We start from the raw sequence: 23,549 nt of genomic DNA, 5'->3' as shown, positions 1-23,549 counted from the left end.
AGTGCCTTCCTGTCTGCAGCAGTTAAACCAGCGTACCATACTATAATGCAATATGTGAGGACACTTTCTATTGTGGACCAATAGAAAGAGGTCATAAGCCGTTGTTCCACCTGATTTTTTCGCAGAACACTAAGGAAATGAAGTCTCTGTTGGGCCTTTCCAATCACCAGGGACATGTTGTTTTTCTAGGTTAGATCTTGACTAATAAGCACTCCCAATAATTTAAAAGAGGAAACCCTCTCCACATAGCCCCCCCTTGATATACTGTGGGTAGGGTCTTCTCTGTGCTTCTGGAAATCTAGCACCATCTCCTTTGTCTTACTAGTATTTAGATGTAAGTTGTTTTTTGAGCACCATGCGGATACCTTCTAGACTTCTTCCCTGCATGCTGATTCGTCCCTTCCAGTTATGAGATTTAGCACAGTTGTGTCATCTGCAAACTTTATTATGAAGTTGGATGGATCAGAGGATATGAAGTCATGTCTATACAGCATGTACACGTAGGGGCTGAGCACACAGCCCTGAGGAGAGCCTGTGCTGAGCTTTAATGTGGAAGATGCAAAGGACCCAACCCTTACTGTTTGTGGACGATCCATTAGGAAGTCTTTGATCCATTCACAAGTGAGGAGAGGGAAATTCAGGTCAGTTAGCTTTTCAATGAGAATGCCTGGTAAGATGGTGTTAAAGGCCGAGCTATAGTCTACAAAAAGCATTCTGACATAATTCCCAGATTTCTCATGGTAGCTCAGTAATTGTACTGTAGAGCAGTGGTGATGGCATCCCCTGTTGACCTGTTGCTTCGATAAGCAAACTGGTGTTGATCAAAATTTGGTGGAAGGCAGAACCTGAGGTGTTGTAGGGTCAATCTCTCAAAGAACTCCATCACTATAGATGTCAGTGCAATGGGTCTATAGTCATTCGGGCTGTTTATGGCTGCTTTCTTCAGAACTGGGATAATTGTGGCTGCTTTCAAGCATGATGGGACTCTAGCCTGTTGCAGGGAGATGTTAAAAATCCTTGTCAGAACCCCTGTTAATTGGTGAGCACAGTTTCCACTTTCCCCAGCACCCTATCTGGCCTACAGCTTTGTTGGGATTTACAGCCTTCAGCACAGCTTTCACTTGAAGTTCATCTAGGGTGAGTGGCTGGAGGTTAGAGGGCCTTTGGGCTAGAACCACAGACACTGGTCTTTTGATCTCAAAGCAGGCAAAGAAGCTATTTAGCTCCTCCACCAGCAGGGCATTAGCATTGGCTATTTCTTTTTCATATTGCCCTTATAGTTGGTTAGGTGTTGTAGCCCCTGCCATACCTGTCTTGAGTTATTATCTTCCAGTTGCTTCTCTACCTTTTGTTTGTATTTCTGTTTAGCCATCTTAATGCCTCTTCTCAAGTTTGCCCTGGCCTCATTGTATTTGTCTTCGTTTCCTGCCTTGAAGGTGGAGTTTCAGCAGTTTGATAACTTGGCCTTATTACATTTTGTTTTTGCCTTCTCTTTACTTCTTAACATGAAGATTTCAATTGTAGTTGGTGCTTATCAGGATAGCATTTATCAGGTTAATTAATACTGGCCAATGACAATAATAAAGTTAATGTGTTTGGAGGGGGAGAAATAGTGGGGTTTTGGAATGGAATAAAGGCATAGGTTCTCCTCCCAAAAGAACCAGATATGCATCTAACCCCTTCATCCCTTTCAAAAACACACTTTTAATTTTTAAAAAGTCTTTATATTCTTGTTTTAACAAAAAAGTAATAGCCATGAAGCTAAACTATGGGCAGCCAGAATAGTCAAAAAATGGAATCCAAATCCCCACAGACCATAAATAACTACAAAAAAAGAAAGGATAGAGCAAATATAAAACAACACAAAACACAGTCGCTGAGTATGTGCCTCCCATTTCAAAGCCATAATAACAAGCCCTACATCTTGGGTTATTAAGTTCCCAGTCATAACAGATATGGTCATATGGGAATTAAATGTAAAGTGAATGGAAATCAGACTTCTAGCATATTGTACTGCAAATGCATTGCCGCTTCTGTGCCAAAACCACTGAATGCGAGGCTGGTCATAATATGTACAATACAGTATATGAAGTGCTTTCTAAAAATAAAGATATTGTGGCTGTCTGAGCTTTTTCAACCTTGGCAGCTTTAAGGTGGTTGACTAAAAGTCCCATAATTTCCCAGCCTCCCATCAATTCTGGGAGTTGAAGTCCACCCATCTTAAAGTTGCCAAAGTTGTGGAAGACTGAGTTAAACAATGGGAATGATACTATACACAATTTAGGCAAGAGTTTCATAAATTCTGGTCAGTCTTTAATCAAATTACAGAAATGACCACCATGTTTATACACAGTGTTCTAAGCCTAAATAAAAAAAAACTTATTTGCCTTTTGCACCGTCGCCCATACTGTGCTCGGGAACATTTTTAAACAATCTTTAAAATTGTATACATTTTGGTGCATATATTTCCTAATATATATGTTTTCAATGCAACTTCATTCAGCTATTTTGGCAAGCAACCTTCTTTTGATAATGCATTCTGTACACATTTTTCCTAATACATGGATTTTTTAAATCCATCATTCTTAATCTGGGAAATATACGACAAATTGCAGAGAGATGGAATGTGGCCCTTGACATGTCTACTTGTCTCTACTTAGAGACAAATGTTTTTAGCTTTATTTAATCATGCAATTTCCTTCTAGGCCTTTTTGTTATTATCAAATTTAACATTACTATCCTACATTTCTGCTATTGTCAATTGACCAATATAAAGCTTCCTTGTGAGGTTGATTGGCCACTGAGAGAGTAAACTGCTGAACTAGATGGGCCAGGGAACTGTCCATATTCTTATTTTCTTATTATATTCTTTTAGAACAATTCAGGAGACTTGGAGCAGGGTTTTGTCCTCGTCCTCCCTCGGATATGTACTACCTCATCCTAGACCCACAAGAGTTTATCTAGAACTGTGATCAATGGATCTCAGTACCACCTTTGTGTAAAGAGGTCACTGATCACCTCTTCAGCAAGATTCCTCAAAAAAGGGAAAGATGGAGATAGGACAAAAATTGTGCCTACCATTCAGTGCAATAATGGTTTCTTAAAGGGTGGGCAGATCACTGCTTGTTTAAGCACAGATTAGATCTTCTCCTTCAAGGATTAACTTGAAGAAGCACAATCTGAACTAACCATACAGCATCTCCTTAGAAGCCTTGACTAACCAGGAGAGGCATGGCACTAATGCATATGTACACATGCTTGCTCCTCTAAGGATTCTGTTAATTTCCTTGGGATCAATAGATTCAAACCTTTCCCAAATAACAAGCCAGATTTGTCTCAATCAACTCAATAGGTTTGACATAGCTGAAGTCCAGCTCAGAACAAATCCAAGCTATTTTGTTTGACAGCTGCTCAAATAGTTTGCCACAGGCTCCTTTCTAGAACGCAGAGAGAGTGACTTAAGGACAAGGCCCAGCTAGCCTTGTGCCTAAGGTGGTCTCGAACCCCAGGGCACTTCTGATTCTGGATGCAAGGAAGGCAGATTGAAAGTAATATAAGTTGAAAAACTCAACTGTAAGTCTAGCAACAGAATCATGGTGTCCTGATTGAGAGGCTGCTGTGCACCAGGAGACCTGGTATGGCAACAGCAATTCCACCTGATCCCTAAAGCCCTACTGCACAAACAGGACTTCATATGGTTATCTGCACAGCAGTACCTCTCAAAGCCATCACTCTCCCAAATGACTACAGCTACTTCCCCTGCCCCTGGAGTTGTAGCTGAGTAGTCAGATTTCCAAGAGGGGACTGCCTTCTATGCTCAGGCTGATGTTTGTTATTTATGCCAACCCAGCCCTCTCACATACAATATATCTCAGATGGGGAAGAATGTATTGCAGGCTGACCTGGCATTTAGCAGCAGCAACAGCTGCTGCTAGTGACCAGGGCAACTAAGGATCCAGAGACTTTGCTTTGAGGATTCAGCCATAGTATGTTGTCTGCTTGATTCAATAAAGCAATTTGACTTACTTTATTAATGTGCTATAGCCGGAAAGATAGTGAAAGTGCTATGATTTAAACTTAAAAGAAAACATTTCTCCAATCCTAAAAGCAGCAGTAAAGAGCTGAGCTTACCATTTCGACCGTTCTGTTTCAATGTATTTGCTGACAGCTGGATGGTGCTGCCAAAGCCAGTATTCTGTGGGAATTTAAGATCTTCCAGGTTTCCATCTGTGCTTAGCCTTGCAACTTCCAGCTCTATTAGTATGAAAAATGGAATGCGTATAAATTCAATGTATTGATCATGGATTATAGGACAACAGGAGAAAGAACAGTTTGTTCAAATCACAACAGTTTTTTTGGGGTGTGTGTGTCTGTTCTGCTGATTTTGAATAGGCTAAGGTGTTATATAATTCTCTTTCTTCCCAGTGCTTGATTTGGCTGTTTTTAGCTGAATAAACAGGCACCAAAGCAACCTGCAGACCAAAGCAAACTACTGGAGATGATCTGTAAAATGATACGGGCTGACGCCAAACCTATGCTCATCATTCCAAAAGACTTTCACACACACACAAATTCTATTTTGTTCTTCATTTACTACAACAGTAGGAAGCGTGAAGAGCTCACCAAACATTACCTTCCAACATTTTTTCCCATTGCAAATTGGACATGGGAAAATTGGCTGGAAGAAGGAAGTCAATCCCTAACAAGAATCTTGCACCCGGAAACATAAGCACGGATGCAGTGACAACCAGAGAAGAAAAAAGGTAACAATATTCTTCGTCTTAGTTGCTTAGCTGGCAAATAAACACAAACTCTTGCAAGGCAGAGATAATTAATTAAACATGCTTATATTCAGGTTCTGCGATACAGGAATTTCCTTGCATATAAAGCTCAATGTGGCAATATCTTCTATATTCTTGAATCTTAACCAATATAGAAGTTGTCTTTTTGGCATGATAGAAAGATATCCCTGTATCTGCATACTTCTCCAAAGGATAAAATACGCTTCGAAAAGAGCTTATTTTTATGAACACCATACAAGTTATAATTTATCATTTTAACCTTAAATGCAAGCAAAATAACCAAACCAATCCATATCAAAATTCATAATTTCCATGATAAGGCAATATTTTGTTACAAAATAGAAATTATATTTCCATAGATTTCAAATATTCAATAACATTCCTATTACGTCTGGGAAACTCTTCATTTGATCTGGCAAAATGGAGGTTCATAATTTTATCCCAATCAATAAAACTAATTCATCTCCTTCATTCACACTGAATAAGAATACAGATTCAACTCATCCTAGCTAACAGAACCATATAATCTACATAGGATATGTCTATAGAATAAATTGCTTGAGGAGTCCACTAGTTTCTCTCTATCTGTCTCTCTATACACACACAAACACACACAAACACACAATGATCAGTTAATTCATTGTAGGAAAGCTAATGAAGCTAACAAAATAATTCAAATGGTTCTTGTGAACCAAGTAAAAGCTCTATTTGTAATGAAATCAATGTTTAAATGTTTGTATTGCTTTATACTCCCACCAACATAGTATAAGACTACAACATTCTCTTTGGGGCAAAAGGGGCTATTTCCATCTGTCTCTTGTTTTAGTAGTGAATTAATCTGATGCAGGCTGATTGCTTGCAACAATATCAAAACTGGATCTTGCACAGTTACCCAAACTGCAAAACACGTAAGTCCCTAAAACATTGATAATGGCCACAATACATAGCAGATACAGTACTTGGTGAGTTATTAGCTAACACTAGAAAGGTTTTCCCCTCTGAACAGACATGAGAATAGATTAAGAAGATATTAGCTAACCTTATCAGAGCATATGAAAAGGGAGACATATTTTATTCAACACGTGCAAAATATATTTTCTTCAGAGACATTAATGAAACTTCCTTTTAAATGGCAAAAAATATGTAAAAGACAAAAATGAAAGCTTTTGTACATGACAGAGCTCCTGCGTAAGTCCTGTCCATAAAGGAATGGGGTTTTCCTTAAGTCACACTGAATATCAGTGTTGAAGGCCTGTTGTATCATCAATTTGGAGGAGATAAAATTATCCCGCAAGATAAAGATAGCCACAGAGTTGGGGAGAAAAAAGGGAATTTTATTCCAATATTTCAAGCAGCAACGGCACATGACAACTAGGCTAGATTCCAGTCTCAGAAAGGAATTTGATAAAGAATGGGATACTTGCCACAAACACTCAAAATTTTTGATTGAATAACATCACTAGAACTTGTTTTGGAATAGAAAAGCACCTATGTATATATAACAGGTGGCTAATGATCCTGGCTCTGATGATTTCCATTGCAGCTGGAATATGGTTATTGCTGCGGCAGTTAGCAATATGCAGAATTGCGTTTGAGAGATTATATGTCCTAGTAGTAACATCTCTTTGCTGATGATTCCAGGTTATCATGGTTTGGAAGGATGTGTCCAAATGTTTAAAAACCTTAATTTGAAACATTCTGAAGCTTTTGATTTTCCAGGAATGAGAGCTATAACTTATCTTTTGGAGAAGTTGTCTACTTTAGTTTTATTGTAGCTAATGATTAGTTCCCCACTGCAAGAATGGACAAGAGTACAGAGGCCCTGTCTCAAGCCCATATATGCTAAAAGGAGGATTGCTGCACTGTCCACTTATAAAAAATCTGAGTGTAGGAAGTTATGAAGGTTCTTGGCAACTCTTTGCTTTTTAAATCCCCGTTTTACTGTATTTTTATTTGTTTTAATTGTTCACTGCCTTGCATAATGTATATGAAATGGGCAGCCATTTAAATTTATTAAATAGACAGGCCAAAAAGAGGTCTACTGCTGAGCATGTCTGGGAATGAGGAAACTGAGGTTTTATTAAAACCTAGACTAATGAACAAATATAAGAATTAGGAAGTAGGGGCACTAAAATGCAATCTTGCACAACCATTTCTTTATGAATGCACATTATAGGTAGCCTAAAGCAAGGATCCCCAGCCCCTGGGCTGTAGCCCATTACCAGGTCGTGGCCTATTCAGAATTAGGCTGCATAAGTGGCTGGGCTACAGGGGAGTGGCCTATTTGAAATTGGCCTTGCACGGCCCAGTTCCCCTTCTCAGTCCCAAGCTGGGCTGGCAAGTCACAAAGGTTGGGACTGCTGCCCTAAAGCACTACAATGAATTTGATTCCATCTTATTTAATTTCATAATTGACAAAAAAGGGGCATAAATAGAAGAAACAGCTAGCTTCTCCCAGAGCCTGGTTCTAAGAGATTGAATAACAACTGTATTTAAATTAAGACATTATAGAGCAAGGATGTCAAACTCATGGCCTGCGGGCCAGATACGTCATGTGCTGGCCACGCCCACCCCCAGTTTAGCGAAGGGGAAAAAAGTTACAATATGTGATGTAACAACAACATGATGCTGTGAGTTTGAAACCCATGTCATAGAGGGTTCTGTGTAGACAAACTGATATATTTTTCTATCAGGCAGAGAAAAATAGAACACTGAACTTTGGTTGATCCTCCTCTGCTTAATCTTCTACTGCAATATTATTCTGCACCATCCAGCGGATAGGGTAGAATTAATTTGATCCTTCTTGGGTTTTTTTCCCCCCATATCATGAATATTCTACTCCAGGCTTCAGTGCTCAGGAAAGAAGAATTTCTATTAGTGAAAAGGATGGCCATGACTGGAGGCAATCAGTCCATGTTTTTTGTACCAGTACTTAACTACAACCTGAAGATAGGTTGGCAATTTGATGTGATTGGAAGAAATGGAAATGAAATTTTCAAATCAAATGAAGCACAATGTCTGAATCATGGGAATGACTTGACTTTATTTTGTAACATATCCAACCTGGAATACTGATTTGGTGGTGGTGGTGGTGGTGGTGGTGGTAGTGGTGGTGAATATACACTAGCGTTCTTCAAATATCTGAAAAGATGCCATTGAAGAAAGTCAAGGACAATGGGTATGAGTTATAAAAAAGTAGGTTTTGATTAAATCTTTTAAGAGTTAATAATTGGAAAGATGTTGAATTCCTCTCATGAAATATGTCCAAGTAGAACTCCTAGACCGTTGTCTTTTGGGTGTGGTTTAACTTGGATTCTTGCATGGAGCAGGGAGTTTAGAATGATGGGCGCTTCCATCACTCAATTTTATTTAAAAAAAAACCATTATATGGTATGTATCTTATACAAAATGATGTCTACATTCAGCAAAGATGGATACATGTTTGAATGTACTTTTACTAGGGATGAATTAGTTAACTAATCAGAATCTTCCTGATTAGTTAATTAATTAATTGATTGATTGATTAAGTCCTAGAAAGTAGCTAATTCCAGGTATTGCAACAGACAAATCTGGCAAACTGGTACCTTTTTTCCAAGCACTGGAATAAGGTTAATGAGGAGACCATCGGCATATTTTTTTTCTATCTCATCTCTTTTAACTTGGCAACTAGGAATTGTAGCATTCATGTTTAATAATGTTCTTGGAACATGAGCCACCTGAGACCAAATTATCAAGCCATGCAGCCTGAGGGAATTGTTTCGGACACAATGGGGTAAAAAGCTCATTGAACTCTGCCACTTCATTGTATTTTAACAGTCCATGATTAAAACACTAGCGGCCTCCACTACTGTCCCAGAAACTAATGGCCTCAATGATTCAGTCTGTAACCACAGAATAGCGGACTGTGGCTATTGGAATGCCATATCTTTGCAAATGTAAGCATACAATTGACAGTTGGCCTGAAATGTACCATGATTAATACATGCCACTTCAAACTGGTTCTAGATTCAAAAGCTCAAGAGATGTTTATGAGGCAGCTAAGTTCATTTTTAAATAATATCTGCTGAAATCTCCTAAGTATGGTTCCAATCCAGGTATGGCATTAAAACCAAAACTTATTTAGAAAATCCTCTACCAAATGATACCTTTGTTGAAATATCATATATCAAAGGTTCTTTTAAAGATGTTATTTCAGTCTCCTCTTCTCAATAAACATGGTAAAAAGTACCTCAGTAGAGAAGGGAGAAATCAATTTTCTTTTAGAAATAGTTTTGGTACTTATAAAATGGAGATTCGGGTAATCTGGGCATAGAAATGGTTCAACTGAGGTGCAACAAATATATTAGTTACTAAGTGAGTGAGTGAGTGAGTGAGTGAGTGAGTGAGTGAGTGAGTGAATGAGTCTACCTGCCTGCCTGCCTGCCTCCCTATCTACCTATCTCTAATTTCCAGATCACCTTTTTCACCTAACTGACTTTGGGCAGTTTACAAGTAAAAAATATCTGAACTGTGCATGCTTCTATGTCAAGATTTCCACACTGAAGAAAACAGGCTTGTGACTCAATTGCAATTAGCAAGGTGTTTAGTAGCAATACTCTGTAACATATTGTCTCTGCTTGATGTTTTGGAGTACTATTTCCACCTCCTCAGGTTACTATGGCAATGCTGTCTCTGGTATAAATCAGTAGCGCAAAACATCAGGTGGGCATCAATTTATGATGGGTATAGTCCATGGTCACTGGCTTGATTCTTTTCATCTCCTACTTCAAATACCCATGTGTTCTTTCCGTTATTCAACCATCCTCATGAAGGAACACAGTGGATCTCCCATTCCTACAAATGCTTTTGCAAAGAGGAGAGAGGCCTGCTGGAAGGAGAGCTTTGCCATTGGCTGCATATGCCTCTCCCCCATCATTAATTCCACTAGTGTAATTAGCACTAGTGGAGCTAATGGTGGGGGAGAGGCTAGCAATGGGGGAGAAAAAACAGGTTTGCCAGAAAAAAGACAGCTGCTTTTCTGCTATGTGGCCCAGCCTTTCCTACCTTAACATCTTGAACTCTGGAGATCTTTGAAGGTAAATGAACAATTGGTGATGGGGTGAAGAAGAGCACGTGGAACCAAGTGGGCTAGCAAAGCAGGCCAAGCCCCTGTGGGAGAAATAGGCAGGGGGCATACTGCAGCATATCTGTGGTCAGTCATAAGGGCAAATGACTGTAGTGGTGCTGCAACATACATAGCTTCGGGACCAGGTCATAAATGTTTTTGGGAGAGAAAGTGTCATAACTTTGAACCATCACTAAGTGACTGTCCTAACATGAGGACTACCTGTATTAAAGAGGTGTCTACAAGTCTAAGCAGTATTATTTGATCATTGAGCACATATATTGCCTTGCTTTATCCTTTCTGACTTTGGAAGCAAGCAACACTATGAGTTTTCTACCTTGCCTAATAAACAACATTGTCTTTTTAACAAAGATCTAGTCCATTTCCTGCACTGCTGTCTAAGATGTTTAATTTAGTTATTTAGTCTTTAGTCTCACTGTAATTTTTTCTATACAGATTTAATTTTATTTTCCTACATAGTAACATCAGTAAGTAGAGCAATACTCCAATTTCTGAATGCATCAGTCCATGTGTAACAGATAGGATAGAAACAACAAACCATTACACAAATCTTGTGTCATTTATTCATTTATTTAGTGTTTAACACCCAGAATAACAGAATTGGAAGGGACCTTGGAAGTCTTCTAGTCCAATCCCCTGCTCAATCAGGAAACCCTATACTCTTTCAGACAAATGGTTGTCCAATCTCTTCATAAAAATTCCAGGGTTAGAGCACCCACAACTTCTGGAAGCAAGTTATTCCATAATTAATTGTTTTAACCATCAGTTCTAGATTGCTTCTCCCCTTGATTAGTTTCCATCCATTGCTTCCTCTCCTGTCTTCAAGTGCTTTGGAGAATAGGTTGACCCCTTCTTCTTTGTGGTAGCCCCTTAGATATTGGAACATTGCTATCATGTCATCCCTAGACCTTATTTTCATTAAAATAGACATACCCAATTCCCACAACCATTGTTTGTATAGTTTAGTCTCCAGTCCCATTTCTTGCTATTCTCTGCACTCTTTCTAGAGTCTCAACATCTTTTTTATATCATGGTGACCAAAACTGGATGCAATATTCCAAGTGTGGCCTTACCAAAGTATTATAAAACAGTACTGTTTTAAGTACTAATGCTTCACATGGTCTTGATTCTATTCCTCTATTAATGCAGCCTAGGACTCCACTGACACTTGTATTTTACCTTTCCAATAAATATAATTTCCAAAGAATCTACTGAACTGTGTTACTTGGTTGCTTATTGGATATGCCTTCATTCTTGATAACAGTAAATTGTTAGTCTTCTGAAAGAATTTACCTAATATATTTTGTATCAAAATACCTATGCTAGTTAAATGAGGCAAACAACAAGTATGATGATAAGTATGATTTCTTTTAGAAATGTGCAGAATACTATTGGGAAATGCCACTGATCTTATTAACTGTTTCTATAACCCATGAAATGTGTTTGATGTTTTCACTAAGCATGGACTATCATATTTCATTCATTCCAACTAGAATACAACATGTAACACTATCTTCTTAACACTGTATTCGTCAGGTTTCATTAAAGATTTGTAGAAGTGAGTTCTCCCATATATCTATCACATACAAATAATAGACTAATTGTTCTAAAAAAATTAAATAAGATGGAACTGAAATGTATTTTCCCCAGGTTATTTTTGCTACTTACGAATGTTGTCTGTGCTCTCTCTCACAATATCAGTCTTAAGGAGGTTATCTGCAAGCACAAAGGCACTTTCTTCCACAGTGTCCAGTAACATGGTGGCTGCCCGCAGCTGATCACGCGCAGGAAGGTCCCTCCATGCATTCAGAGCTTGTGGCTGCAGAAGGTTATTAACTGTTTCAACCATGGCCTGTGAAAGAGAGAAAATATAGATTTTTGGCAAACCCCTTCCATTCCTTAAAAGGAACATAACAAGCAATGATCAGATTTTCCAGTGTAACAGACTACTGTTCTCAAATGTTAGTGAAGATTTAAAAATGAGCAGTTACATGGGAGCAAAAATAACACCTTTCAAATTAATCAGGAGGTATTTAATAAATAAAGAGAAATTATCTTATTTATGATTGTGAACCAAAAAGAGTAAAAATTAATACATGTTAAATTGCCCATCTTAAAATCTTTACAATATAAACAGAGACACTTATATATGAGCTTGCTTACAGTATATGTCAGCCTCAATGGACCTCCACTTTTAGTTTCAAGTGTAATCCTCATCCTTTATAAATCAAAGCCAACATTTAAGATGGAACCAGTCTTTAATTAGCTGTGTGCTTTTATAGTTTAATTCTTAATCCTGGAATCAAAATATACTTTGTGTATGTTCAACTAAAACAGGTAAGAATAATAACTGATGTAATTCAATAGCATCTACTTGCAAATAACCTCTTTCTACCTAAGCAGAAAAGAAACTGCCCAAACAGCAGAAGAACAAAAGATCAGCTTCTAATTGACAAGATAATTTTGGAAAACTGCAAGAGAAGTAAGACCAACTAGAATGTAGCTTGGCATGATTATGGCAAAGATATTCGACTCCTGTCACATGACTGAATAATCAAGTGCCTAAAAATAAAAGGAATCGGGAGAAACAGAAGTTTTTTGCAAAAATCAATTGCACAATGGAAGACATAGTTGCTGATCAAGGGTGATAGATCGAAAGAGGTTAACATTAAGGGAGGACTCTTAAGGAGATTCACTATGATTACTATTGTTTGTCATTGCACTGATTCTTCTGTCAACAATACTGAACAAGTCCATAGCCAAGGCCATTGCTATGAAACATCAAAAACATCTGCCATGCTATCCCACTTCCTTTACATGGATGATCTGAAGCTTTATGGAAAACACTATCTGAAATAAAATTGCTGCTCGATACTCTCTGTATATACAATCAAGATATTGCAGGATATTGAAGTTTGCGACATGGCAAATGTGCCACCCTCGGCACAAACAGGGGAAAAATAGTGAAAACTGAAGGAATCAGGATGTCCTATGGAAATAAAGTTAAAAAAACAAACTGCTTCTGACAACTCTCCACTTATTGGTTGGCCCCCATATTTATTTAGTTCTAAACATATCTATTTCCTTTCAAGATTCCCTCAGAGTGCTTATATTTATAGAGATATTATGCACTCATACCCATAGTAGCATTTTCAAAGCAGCATTTTGTCTCCTGGAAAAGAAGAATGGGAATGGGCAAATCTTTTCTTAAACAATTAAGGGAGGTTTAATTTTAATTAAATTAATTTAATTTTAACAATCACTAAAGAGCAAAACCATTTGTAAAATTTCAGCAAATTATCCTTGATATGATATTTTGTATGTGTTTTATAAAGTATGGATATCTGAATATCATGGACAACCTTTGTGTTCTATGTAGCTCATAAGACAATTCCAGGAATCAGCAGTTTATTTTTCATCATGTGAAAAATACTTTAATACTTTAATATTAATATAATGTATAAAAAAAAGAAAAATCAGGACAGACAGGTTGACAGGTAGCTATATAGGTTCTAGAATATATAATCATGTGATAATTGATTTTCAGATCTCACATATAAAAAATGTGATGCCATTCACTTGTGAAAATGGGAAGAATTGAAATCACCCAAACCATTGGGTGATAGCATTATTGTGATAGCATTTTCTAAAGAATATGTTGCTGCAGAAATAATCACTTCAGTTATTAGGACTTCTTTGATCAGATCTATACTTTCCAATACATTCCACTTTTCAACAAGATTTTTTTATTATTCTTTCCCCTATTTTTATTAATGATTCCCTAGACTAGACAATTACCTATTTTTCTTGAGTTGTATGATTTTTCTAATAATATTATTAGTAGTAGATAATAATAGTAGTAAAAAAAGCAGAGAAAACAATGATATATTTAATGAGAAAATGGAAAATACCTGGACATAAGCTCTACAAGAACGTTCCCGTTTCTGAAGCTGGTTCCCAAAGATGGCAGTTATGAAAACAGAATTTTAACAAATTAGCATCAGGAGAAAACAAAATATATAAAACAATGACACAAGAGTACTTTTTTTCTTAATAATATTATAGACTTTAAGCTAGGCATTTTACTACTAAACACCATTTACAAATATTAAGTTATTAAAATTATTAAGATAAAGTATAGACATTATAGATTTCTATTCAAATCTTTCTATCCTAAAGATATCTCTTTATTTTTAAGACTGTTTAAGTTATTTAACACTTAAAATTAAGCAACAAAGCAATGTTTATGGTATACTAAAACCAAGCAAAAATTCAGGATTTAGAATTTTTAGTTAGGATTCTGCCACAGGGAATGTCCTCTCTTATAACTCAATAGTCTCAATCAGTCTCTTGGCAAATATAGAACTTCACTCATCAGAATAGAATTTAAGAGAACCTGCAGTTTTTGCCAATTATCTAATTACTGTACATCTTTTAAAATAAATAAATAAACTCAACTACAATATGCTAAACTAACTTATTTTAGAGAAATTTAAGTAGTCCTTATAAAGAATATATCTATGGTAATAATTTATGAAGCAATAACAAGCTTACAGTTACATTTACTTATTCTCTCTCTCTCTCTCAACATAAAAAACTTAGAAACAGCATGAGTGTTGTTCAAATTTAGAAAATCTCTTTAAGTGAATTTAGTTGAGACTATTTGAGTGATCAGAAACAAAGCAACAAAAAGAGCAGAGCTTTTGAAAGTATCTATAAAATATTTTTAAAGCAGATAAATTACTTGGTCATTATTCAAGAGACCCACTACAGTAATCATAGTGGTTCAAAATAATATGCTTCCATTATAGCATTTGGAAAGTCCCAAATTTCAAGGGAGATCATTATTCCTTGATCTTGTGGAAATAGTAGATTATCAGACAATGGATCTAACTGGATCTAACAATTGGTGGCTTTTCTACAATGTATATTTTTTAAAATTTCATCGCCCCCCCCCCCCCAGTAACATGGAAATATTCTCAAAAGTGAAAGTGCTTTGCATTGCACCAGAATGTCCAGGAGTGCAAACACAAATAGTGTTGCATTCACAGTGAGAACTAATCCGGTATTCCCATCCAGACTTGTTAAGACTGCCTTCCATAGACCATGGGTATATGCAATGTTGTTTCAGAAGTATTCATCTTTTAAATGTACAAATAATTCAATGTTGGCAAAAAAAAAAAAAAAACCTTCGCAAAATATATTAAACTGAGTAAATTATCATTTTCTTGTTATATATGAATGATAAAGAAGTTGCAAAACTGTTACAAACTGAATATTTTCTTTCTTGGGTATACTACACAGATGTACACAAATTCCATTTACAGCTGGGTGAAAAAGTCCTGCACGCTTTCAGTTTTAAGCTGTATTTACATATTTAATCAACTTTTCACTCATATAAAACTGTTACAAACTGAATATTTTCTTTCTTGGATATACTATACAGATGTACACAAATTCCATTTACAGCTGTGTGAAAAAGTCCTGCACACTTTCAGTTTTAAGCTGTATTTACATGTTTAATCAACTTTTCACTCATAGAAAACACACAAAATTAGTACTTTGATTAAAATTTCTGTAGTCAGATTGAGATGCATAATTTTTATTAATATAACCAAAATCTTTTTTAAGGTTTTGAGTGAGTTTATGTGCTAAAACAAACACAACTTGAATTTTCGAGAATGTTGGGATCGAAAGTAGCCAATCAGTAGCGAGCTCTGGCTGACCAATCAAAATGCACAGAGGCTAAATCTATGAGCCAATCAATGTTGTCATACTCTCTGACTATAAATAGGCATGAAAACCATTGAGAAATTTAATTTAGCTCTGGCTGCGGACAAGGATGAAGGCCTTTGCTTTCACCAGTACTGAGCAGTGGCACCGCATCATTGTACTTCATGATAGGGTTACTCCTGTACAGAAATAGCCAAGAGAATGAAATGCCTTCCCACCACAGTGAGCAGAATGGTTGAAAAATACCAAATAACTGGTTCAGTTGATGACAGGCTCCACTCTGGAAGACCAAGAAAGTCAACAAAACGGCAAGATTGGGCTCTGCAATGCATTTCGATGGCTGATAGGAAACTCACCTCACCTCAGATTACAAGAATTTGGGGTGAAACATGTGATGGAAAAGTGTGCACAAGCACAGTGCATCACAGATGCTTGCCAGAGGGCTCAAAGGCTGCAGGGCTCGAAGTAAATATTTGCTCACAGATGCTCACCACTCTCATCGACATGTGTGAGCCAAGAAGTATGCCAAGTGGACCAACGAACAGTGGAGCAAGGTCATCTTCAGTGATGAGAGCAATTTCTACTTGATTGGGAATCAGTGCAATAATATGTCAGAAGATTTCCAGCTGAAGAATTTAGGCCGTACTGCCTGAATCTATCTGTGAAGCATCCATTGCATGTGATGATCTGGGGCTGTATCACTGCTTCTGGTATTGGTTGGATACAAATCGTGCAAAGAATCATGAATTCCAAGCAGTATGTTGAAATCCTGGAAAAGACCATGCTTCCTTCAGCTCAGCAACTTGTATGGAAGGACTTTTATTTCCAGGATGACAATGGTAGTCATCGAGCCAAGTCCTTCCAGTAGTGGATGAAGAAGCATGGTGTTCGATTCCTGGATTGGCCAGCTCAGAGCCAAGATTTGAATTCAATTGAGAACTTGTGGGCCAAGATTAGTTACGAAATAAGCAAGAAGCATCCAAAGACCAAGCAGGAGCTGATTGAATCCACTATTGCAGCCTGGCACCACATTGTCACCAAAGATCACATGCAAAGGCTTATACAGTCTATGCCGAAGAGATGCCACCTAGTGATAAGCAATAAGGGCTGGCCAATTTCATATTGGTAACCATGTTTGGTTACCTAAACAGTCCTAAACAGTCTTTTTCAGGGCCACAATCAACAAAAATGTTAACAAAAAACTACCATCGCCTAAGTAATTGCAACACGTATGCCACTGGGTATGCATCAGTTAACCTGTTTTCATAGTCATTGTAAACATGCATTGAAGCATGCCAGAAAATTTACAATCCCTATCCAAACAGCACAAAATTGCACCAAATCACTTAAGAACCACTAGTATTTATTCAAATATAACAATATTTCATAGCAGCTAACATAAAATATCATAAAATCAATGACCTATCCAAAAAATGTCATAAACCGTAAAGTGTGCAAGACTTTTTCACACAGCTGTACCTCAATGAAAATCCTTGCCAAAATTGTTAGCTGTTTCATTGAGAGGGATATAGAAGAAAATCCAGGAAAATAGATTTGTATTTATTTGTTTATTTATTAAACATTTTTGCCTCCCATCTCCCCACAGGTGACTCTAGGTGGCTTAAATAAAGGGTAAATAAAGAATAACAAAACTTCCCAAATCTGTTTTGATACATTTTTAAAAGTATATAATCATATAAATTTATTATTTTATTATTGATATATAATTGCCATTGAAAGAAAATTCACAGATTTTGTTCTAACCTGCCTTTAACTAACAGCTTATCCAGCAGAATTAAAGAAAAAAAAATTCTATCAGTGTAATTGGACTAGTAATATGGATTATTATCAGATTATTTAAACTAGGAGAAAATTGTGGATTGAAGATATTTTTGCTTTCAATGGAGCCAATGACCATGGCAAAATGAGGATATGATAAATGGATTGACGCTTTAAAATTGTTCTCTGATAAAGGGGAGGACCCGGATCACCCATTGGGCTTCATTGTAGATGCTTCCCATGGTGAGACCATAACATAGTCTTACCATGTGAAGCATCTCTCTTGAGGGTTTAAGAGGCAGGAGAGACAGTTTTGCCCAAGCTGCAATTTGGACCCTTCAAAAGGAGACTGGTTCACACATTTCCTTTCTTAATCGCTTCTGGAAATAGCTTATAAATTGCTTTTTGGATACTAACAACCTTCAGAAAGACATATTTTATACACTGATTTCCTTAGCAAAAGAAATTTCATGTAAATTTAAGAACTGAAAAAAAATGTTTTATTTGGAAATAAGTAGTAATGGAGTGATCCCTTTATCCATATTTTGGATAGCTATAAATGAACTAAGGGGCCAGATTGACTGGAAATAAGATTTTGGAACTAATTATAAAAATCTACATAATCCTGAGGTTTGTTTAAAATCCTTTTAAAGTATATGAAGAGAATGAGTCTTATGTGTATGAAATCTTTCCATGGGAAAATGTTGTGGATTAGAGAAAACAGGATAACCCTGAAGGCTATAAGAAAGAAAAAAAACCTAAAGATTATAATTAAAGAAGACACCCACCAATACAGAATGGAGAAAATTATTTTAATTTTGGAAACATTCAAGGATATTTAGCAACAATGACCTCAGAACCTTCTCTTAAGATGGTCTACTATTATAAAAACAGATTTAAGAAGAGAAGATAGAATAGAAATCCTAAGAATCAGGCTGTTTTGGATATGGATTTTAAAATGACAGGTTACAATATTTGCCAAGATGTTACAGATGAAATGAGCAGATGTTTTAATAGCTAAAAAGGTCACATAAATATCCAAAGTAAACTGACTTTAGATATATGAATTTCTATTCATAAGTGTGACTTAGACAACTTTCTTGTTTTGGATTTATGAAAGATGAGAGGGGTTTTTTGTTGCATGTTTAGAGAAAATGTTAAGCTCTAGTGTTCAAATTGAAGGAGAGTGTTAAACTTGGGAAGGAGTTTCTGAGAGAAGATGAAAACAATTAATTTGTAGGGCATTATTTGAAAGGATTAAAGATCAAAAATTTCAATATATTGCTTTTAGTAGCAATGGATTTTTTTCTTGATTAAGTTTGAATTGATGAAGCTTTAAAAATTGTTTACAGATATGAGATAATAAATGAGAAAAAGTTTTTTGCTGTACTTTTAGAGAAAATAATATATTTTCTCTAAAAGTTCAATCATAAGCTATTGTTTAAAGGAAAGAATATGAAATTGCATGTTTGTCTTTTAATGGATATTTACTGATTAAATGATGAGGCTTTTTATCTGCTAATAGATAAAAATGAGATATGGGATGAAGAAATTTTTGGTTGAACTGTTTGAGAAAGTGGTAAGTTATTGACTTGTCTTGATGAATGGGAAATTATTTCTTTATATATCTTATTTCTTTAAATTTTTACCTCCCCCCCCCTTTTTTCCTTTCTTTACTTTTAATTATATTTTTCTTGGTTTCTAAATCCAAAATATATACTTGGTATCCTAAATATCATTATGATATGATTAGAAACAAAATGTTTGCTCAGAATAATGAATGTCCCATGAAGATATATTTATAGAGTGAGATTCTGAAAGAAATGGGATTGAAAGAAAGGACAATTTGCTACACGGAGGCCTAAAATGAATAGACAAATTTATCAAACTTATACAAAATCCTGAAATCAAGTGTGAGCTAGTCAAAATGAACCAGTGTCTCAGCTACAGCTCTGCTGACATTTTCTGTGCTGTGTGATTCTTGGAAATAAGAGGAAGAGAAGAAGAGGGAGGAAAAGGCATAATAGTGATTTGGGGGACACAAAGAATAGAAAATGTAAACAATTGTATGCCCTGGAGGAAACTTATCTTAGCAGGTGATGGTAGTAACACAGAAGTTTCTTTATTTGCATTCTTTTCTTTTAAAACTAATTGCTTTGCCACCATTTGCCACCATAGAATTGCAAAATAGTATCCCAGTGGGTTGTAATTTCCCTTTAATAGTTTCTGGAAGGCCTCTACATCTGTGCCATAGGATTATCTCAGTCCTTTCCTATGTCTGGAGAAGGGAGAGCGGAGACTGGAATAGTGAAATAGAATGCCTACTAAACTTATTAAAATTAACAAATTGTGTTAAAATGTTGTTCTTGAACTGATATATTGCTTTGTCTTAAAGCAGGAAAAGGAAAACTGAAGTCCCAGGGCGACCATGTGTGGCCTTCAAGTCTCTTTATTCTGCATCTCCCAAACGATTACACAGCTTCCGGAACAAATTGCCTTTTCTTCCCCACATGATTGGTCCAAGTAACATCAACAGCAAGAGTTTAAGTGCAGTGAATAATACGAAATATTGTCTTTTGGAATGGGGATCTTTTACCTATCAGCTAGCAGTTGGGGAAAGGGAGTCACAATACAGTATCTTTCAATGAATTACCCTTCCATATTGAACAATATTATTCTTGCACTAACCAGCAACTTCTTTAAGTGTCTCACTGAGGTAATGAAGATAATGATAATTCCTGATAATTGAAGAACATATTAGTATGTTTAGGTAATAGATGGATGTGCAAAGCTTTATTCTAGCTTATTCTAGATCAGGGGCCTTCAAACCTGGCAATATTAAGACTTGTAGATTTCAACTCCCAGAATTCCTCAGGCAGCCATGAGAGTTCAAGTCCAAAAGTCTTAAAGTGGAGATCCCTGCTCTAGATTAAAATGATTCTAATAGGGATCCTATGGCTGCAATCGTAACTGAACCCAAAGCATAACTGCCACTTATTCTAGAATTGCATCATTCCTCCATTTCTTCCTTATGTGAAAAAGAATTAGCAAAAAATAATAATCCTAATTTTTAAAAAATTTGCCTCCTTTGGCCATGAATATATATATTTCCAAAGAGATCCAAAAGAGTCTGGTAGCACCTTTTCAGACTACTATTAAAAGATGTATCCTTTAATGAGCTACAGCCACATGTATTCCAGATAAATGTATTACAGACAAATAAATTTTTACTGCTATTAAATATAATTCTGGTATATTGTAAAACTTAAAATAATACCAAGGGTAGTGGAACCTCTTATTTTTTTTAAAAAAAGAACAAGCTGGTCCCTATAGGATGCGTAAATGCTGTGAAGCCAGTAAATCTGAAGGTCAGTATGTCAATATTTACTCCCAAGGAAACTAATTGACATTTTGGTTGCTTAGCAACTTCAGGGATAACCGAATAAAAATATTTTGATTTTTTTCAAGTTTGGCTTTTGCTCATGGATTTCAACAAGAGGAATATCATCTCTTAATAACCAAATGCAATGAATTATTTCACACAATTAGAATAGATATAAAAAACTAGTGGGCACACTGGTACTTGAATCACTGATTTCAAGGAGGACCTAATTAAATAACAGAATTAAATAACAGAATGAACAATGCTAACTGGGAAATTATGCTACTGCTACCCTACATTGTACAATAGCAAGTAAAATTGTCAGGAAGCAAAAGGCTTCCTTAAACCTTTCCTCGTCACATTATTAAGTAACTTATATGGAGAAACAAGAAGAGGATTACAGCAAAAGCTCTAAGTAGCCTCAGAGGTTAATTATTTTTGAATTAATTATTTGGTTCTAATTGTATTCAGGTTTTTCAAATGGGGACTGTAGTCAGGAATGCTTTTTATCTATTTTATTTAATTATTTGCCACATGGGAGTTGTTAGGAATATAATCTAACGGTTGGGTTGGCAATATATAAATCATGTAACAATGCTATACCTGTTTCTTTAAAGCAGTGTTTTTCAACCACTGTGCCGCGGCACACTAGTGTGCCGTGACATAGTGTAAGGTGTGCCGTGGGAAAAACACCCACCTATATTGAATATAGGCACAGAGTTAAAATTTTTTAACATTTTCTAATGGTGGTGTGCCTCGTGATTTTTTTCATGAAAAAAGTGTGCCTTTGCACAAAAAAGGTTGAAAAACACTGCTTTAAAGCATACTGTAAACTGTGATTGGGTGCTGTTTTCCTCAATTGACCATAAGAGGGAGCCATAACGACTGTTAGCTCTCTGTCTGTTAGATGCTGGGCTGATCTGGAAGTGCCGTGAGCTATTGTAAGTTTTGCAACTGTTCGCAAACTTTGATTACTGGACTGATTATATGTTACTGGACTATGTTATTTGGATTATCCCTTAACTGAAAGACATCGATGACTGACTGAATTATCCGTGTACGACTTGGACTGTTTGATGGACTCTGATACCTCTATTTCCATGAAAGTAAAAGCCTATTTAAACTGCAGTGTCTCTGTATGCTGGTTTGTGTGTTCTCCAACACAACTCTCACAACGCTTCGCTGAACGTACTCCCAACGGGGAGCTTAGGTTAGATCACATTGAAGATCACATTTGTAGATCACATTGAAAAAAGCTGATCTTCAGTATGGTTCCTAACTATGATCATGCAAAATGATTAAATGTGCAATATCATGACATCAAAGTGAAAATTCTGCCATATTCTCAAATATTACCAATATTTGATTAATATTGGGCAGAAGTCAGATAACAAGTCTTCAAGATAGCACCTCTTTTTCTTCTGGAATCAGTACAAGAAGGTGATGTTGGTCTGCAGATAAACCTTGGACTTGAATACCTAAGGAAACATAGATCTCTAGAGTCGGAAGGAACTAGATAAGTAGTTGGGACCAATGTTGTTCAGTGAGGGGATACGAATTCAGGCATCCCAGGTGAATGGTTGCTTCAACTCTGCTGGAGCTCAAACAATGGAAAGGAAACCCTGCATTGGGGCAATTAGTTCCACTGTTGAACTACTCTTATACTGCTTGCCATTTTTAATCCCTGATCTGAAAAGATTGTGGAATAAATCCTACAATGCTTTCAACAATTAATTATAATATGTTATTTTAGATATTGTACAACATTTTGATTATATTGGCCTGAAAAATCTCTGAACAGTTCTACCTCAAGCTGTACTTGATTCCTATAGATCAGTGGTTCCCAAGCTTGGCAACTTTAAGACTTGTGGACTTCAACTCCCAGCTCTGCTGGCTGGAGAATTCTGGGAGTTGAAGTCCACAAGTCTTAAAGTTGCCAAGTTTGGGAACCACTGCTGTAGATAGTAGAGAAATTGAATGTTTCTCCATGTAAATGAACAAAATTTTCCTTAATAATGAAATTCTAACCTAGTCTTTTCTATAATATGCTAGTCTGTTATGTCTATCTCAGTTTTGATATGAAGCAGTGATTTCACTTTTCCATTTCAACATGAATCTAATAAAGAAATACTTATTACTGGAGTTATCAAATGCATATCTGGGGCACACTGCACTTTTTATATAATTAGTCTCACAATAGCATAGCTATAGATTCAGCTATAAACACAGCAGTATGAAGAGGAAGAAAGGGGGAAAAACGATCTTCAAAATTGACAATGAAAACAGGTTTGGAAAAGGGGAGGAAGGTTATTAGAAATCCAGAAAGCAAGCAAGCAAGTACATCATTTTGCGCTTCAGGTCCTAGGAATATCTCCCCCACCCCTTTCCTATAAATGCAAAGGGCAGGAGAAGAATGACAGCTGGAGAAAAAGGCAAAAGGTAAGAATTAATAAGTTTCCAGAGCTCTTCCATGGTGTTTACATTGCCACTGCAATTTAGTATTCTCCAATCTCCCAAATGCTTTGGGTCTCAAATTCCATTAGTTTCAACCAGAAAAATGTCATATACTATATATTCAGAACCTCATTACACAGAGCTAGAAATTCAGACAGCAACTTTTTTGTTTGCAGTCCTCTTCCTTTTCTCACATGGTAATCATTGGAAACTGTTCTTGGGGAGAAGGAAAGTGAAGAATGGGGCAGGAGGGGGGAATTTGTAGAAGTAAGGG

At 36.4% G+C, this 23,549-nt stretch overlaps 1 protein-coding gene across 20 annotated transcripts in view; it reads right to left on the bottom strand.

Annotated features, from left to right (window-relative positions):
* ADGRL3 (adhesion G protein-coupled receptor L3) overlaps positions 1–23,549 on the bottom strand; it is a 540,567-nt gene that overhangs the window by 168,195 nt on the left and 348,823 nt on the right. For all 20 annotated transcript variants that reach the window (XM_087716492.1, XM_087716493.1, XM_087716494.1 and 17 more), the window contains 3 exons: positions 13,839–13,877; positions 11,596–11,779; positions 4,132–4,254 (listed from right to left, as the gene is read on the bottom strand). In XM_087716492.1, the coding sequence (XP_087572618.1) occupies positions 4,132–4,254; positions 11,596–11,779; positions 13,839–13,877 (346 nt within the window). The remainder of the gene's footprint in view (positions 1–4,131; positions 4,255–11,595; positions 11,780–13,838; positions 13,878–23,549) is intronic.

Source organism: Thamnophis sirtalis, unplaced genomic scaffold (assembly GCF_051295495.1).
Source record: "Thamnophis sirtalis isolate CommonGarterSnake01/CBP01778 unplaced genomic scaffold, rThaSir2_p1.2 scaffold_5, whole genome shotgun sequence".
NCBI classification, from domain to species: Eukaryota; Metazoa; Chordata; class Lepidosauria; order Squamata; family Natricidae; genus Thamnophis; species Thamnophis sirtalis.
This window is presented reverse-complemented; position numbering and strand designations above follow the sequence as displayed.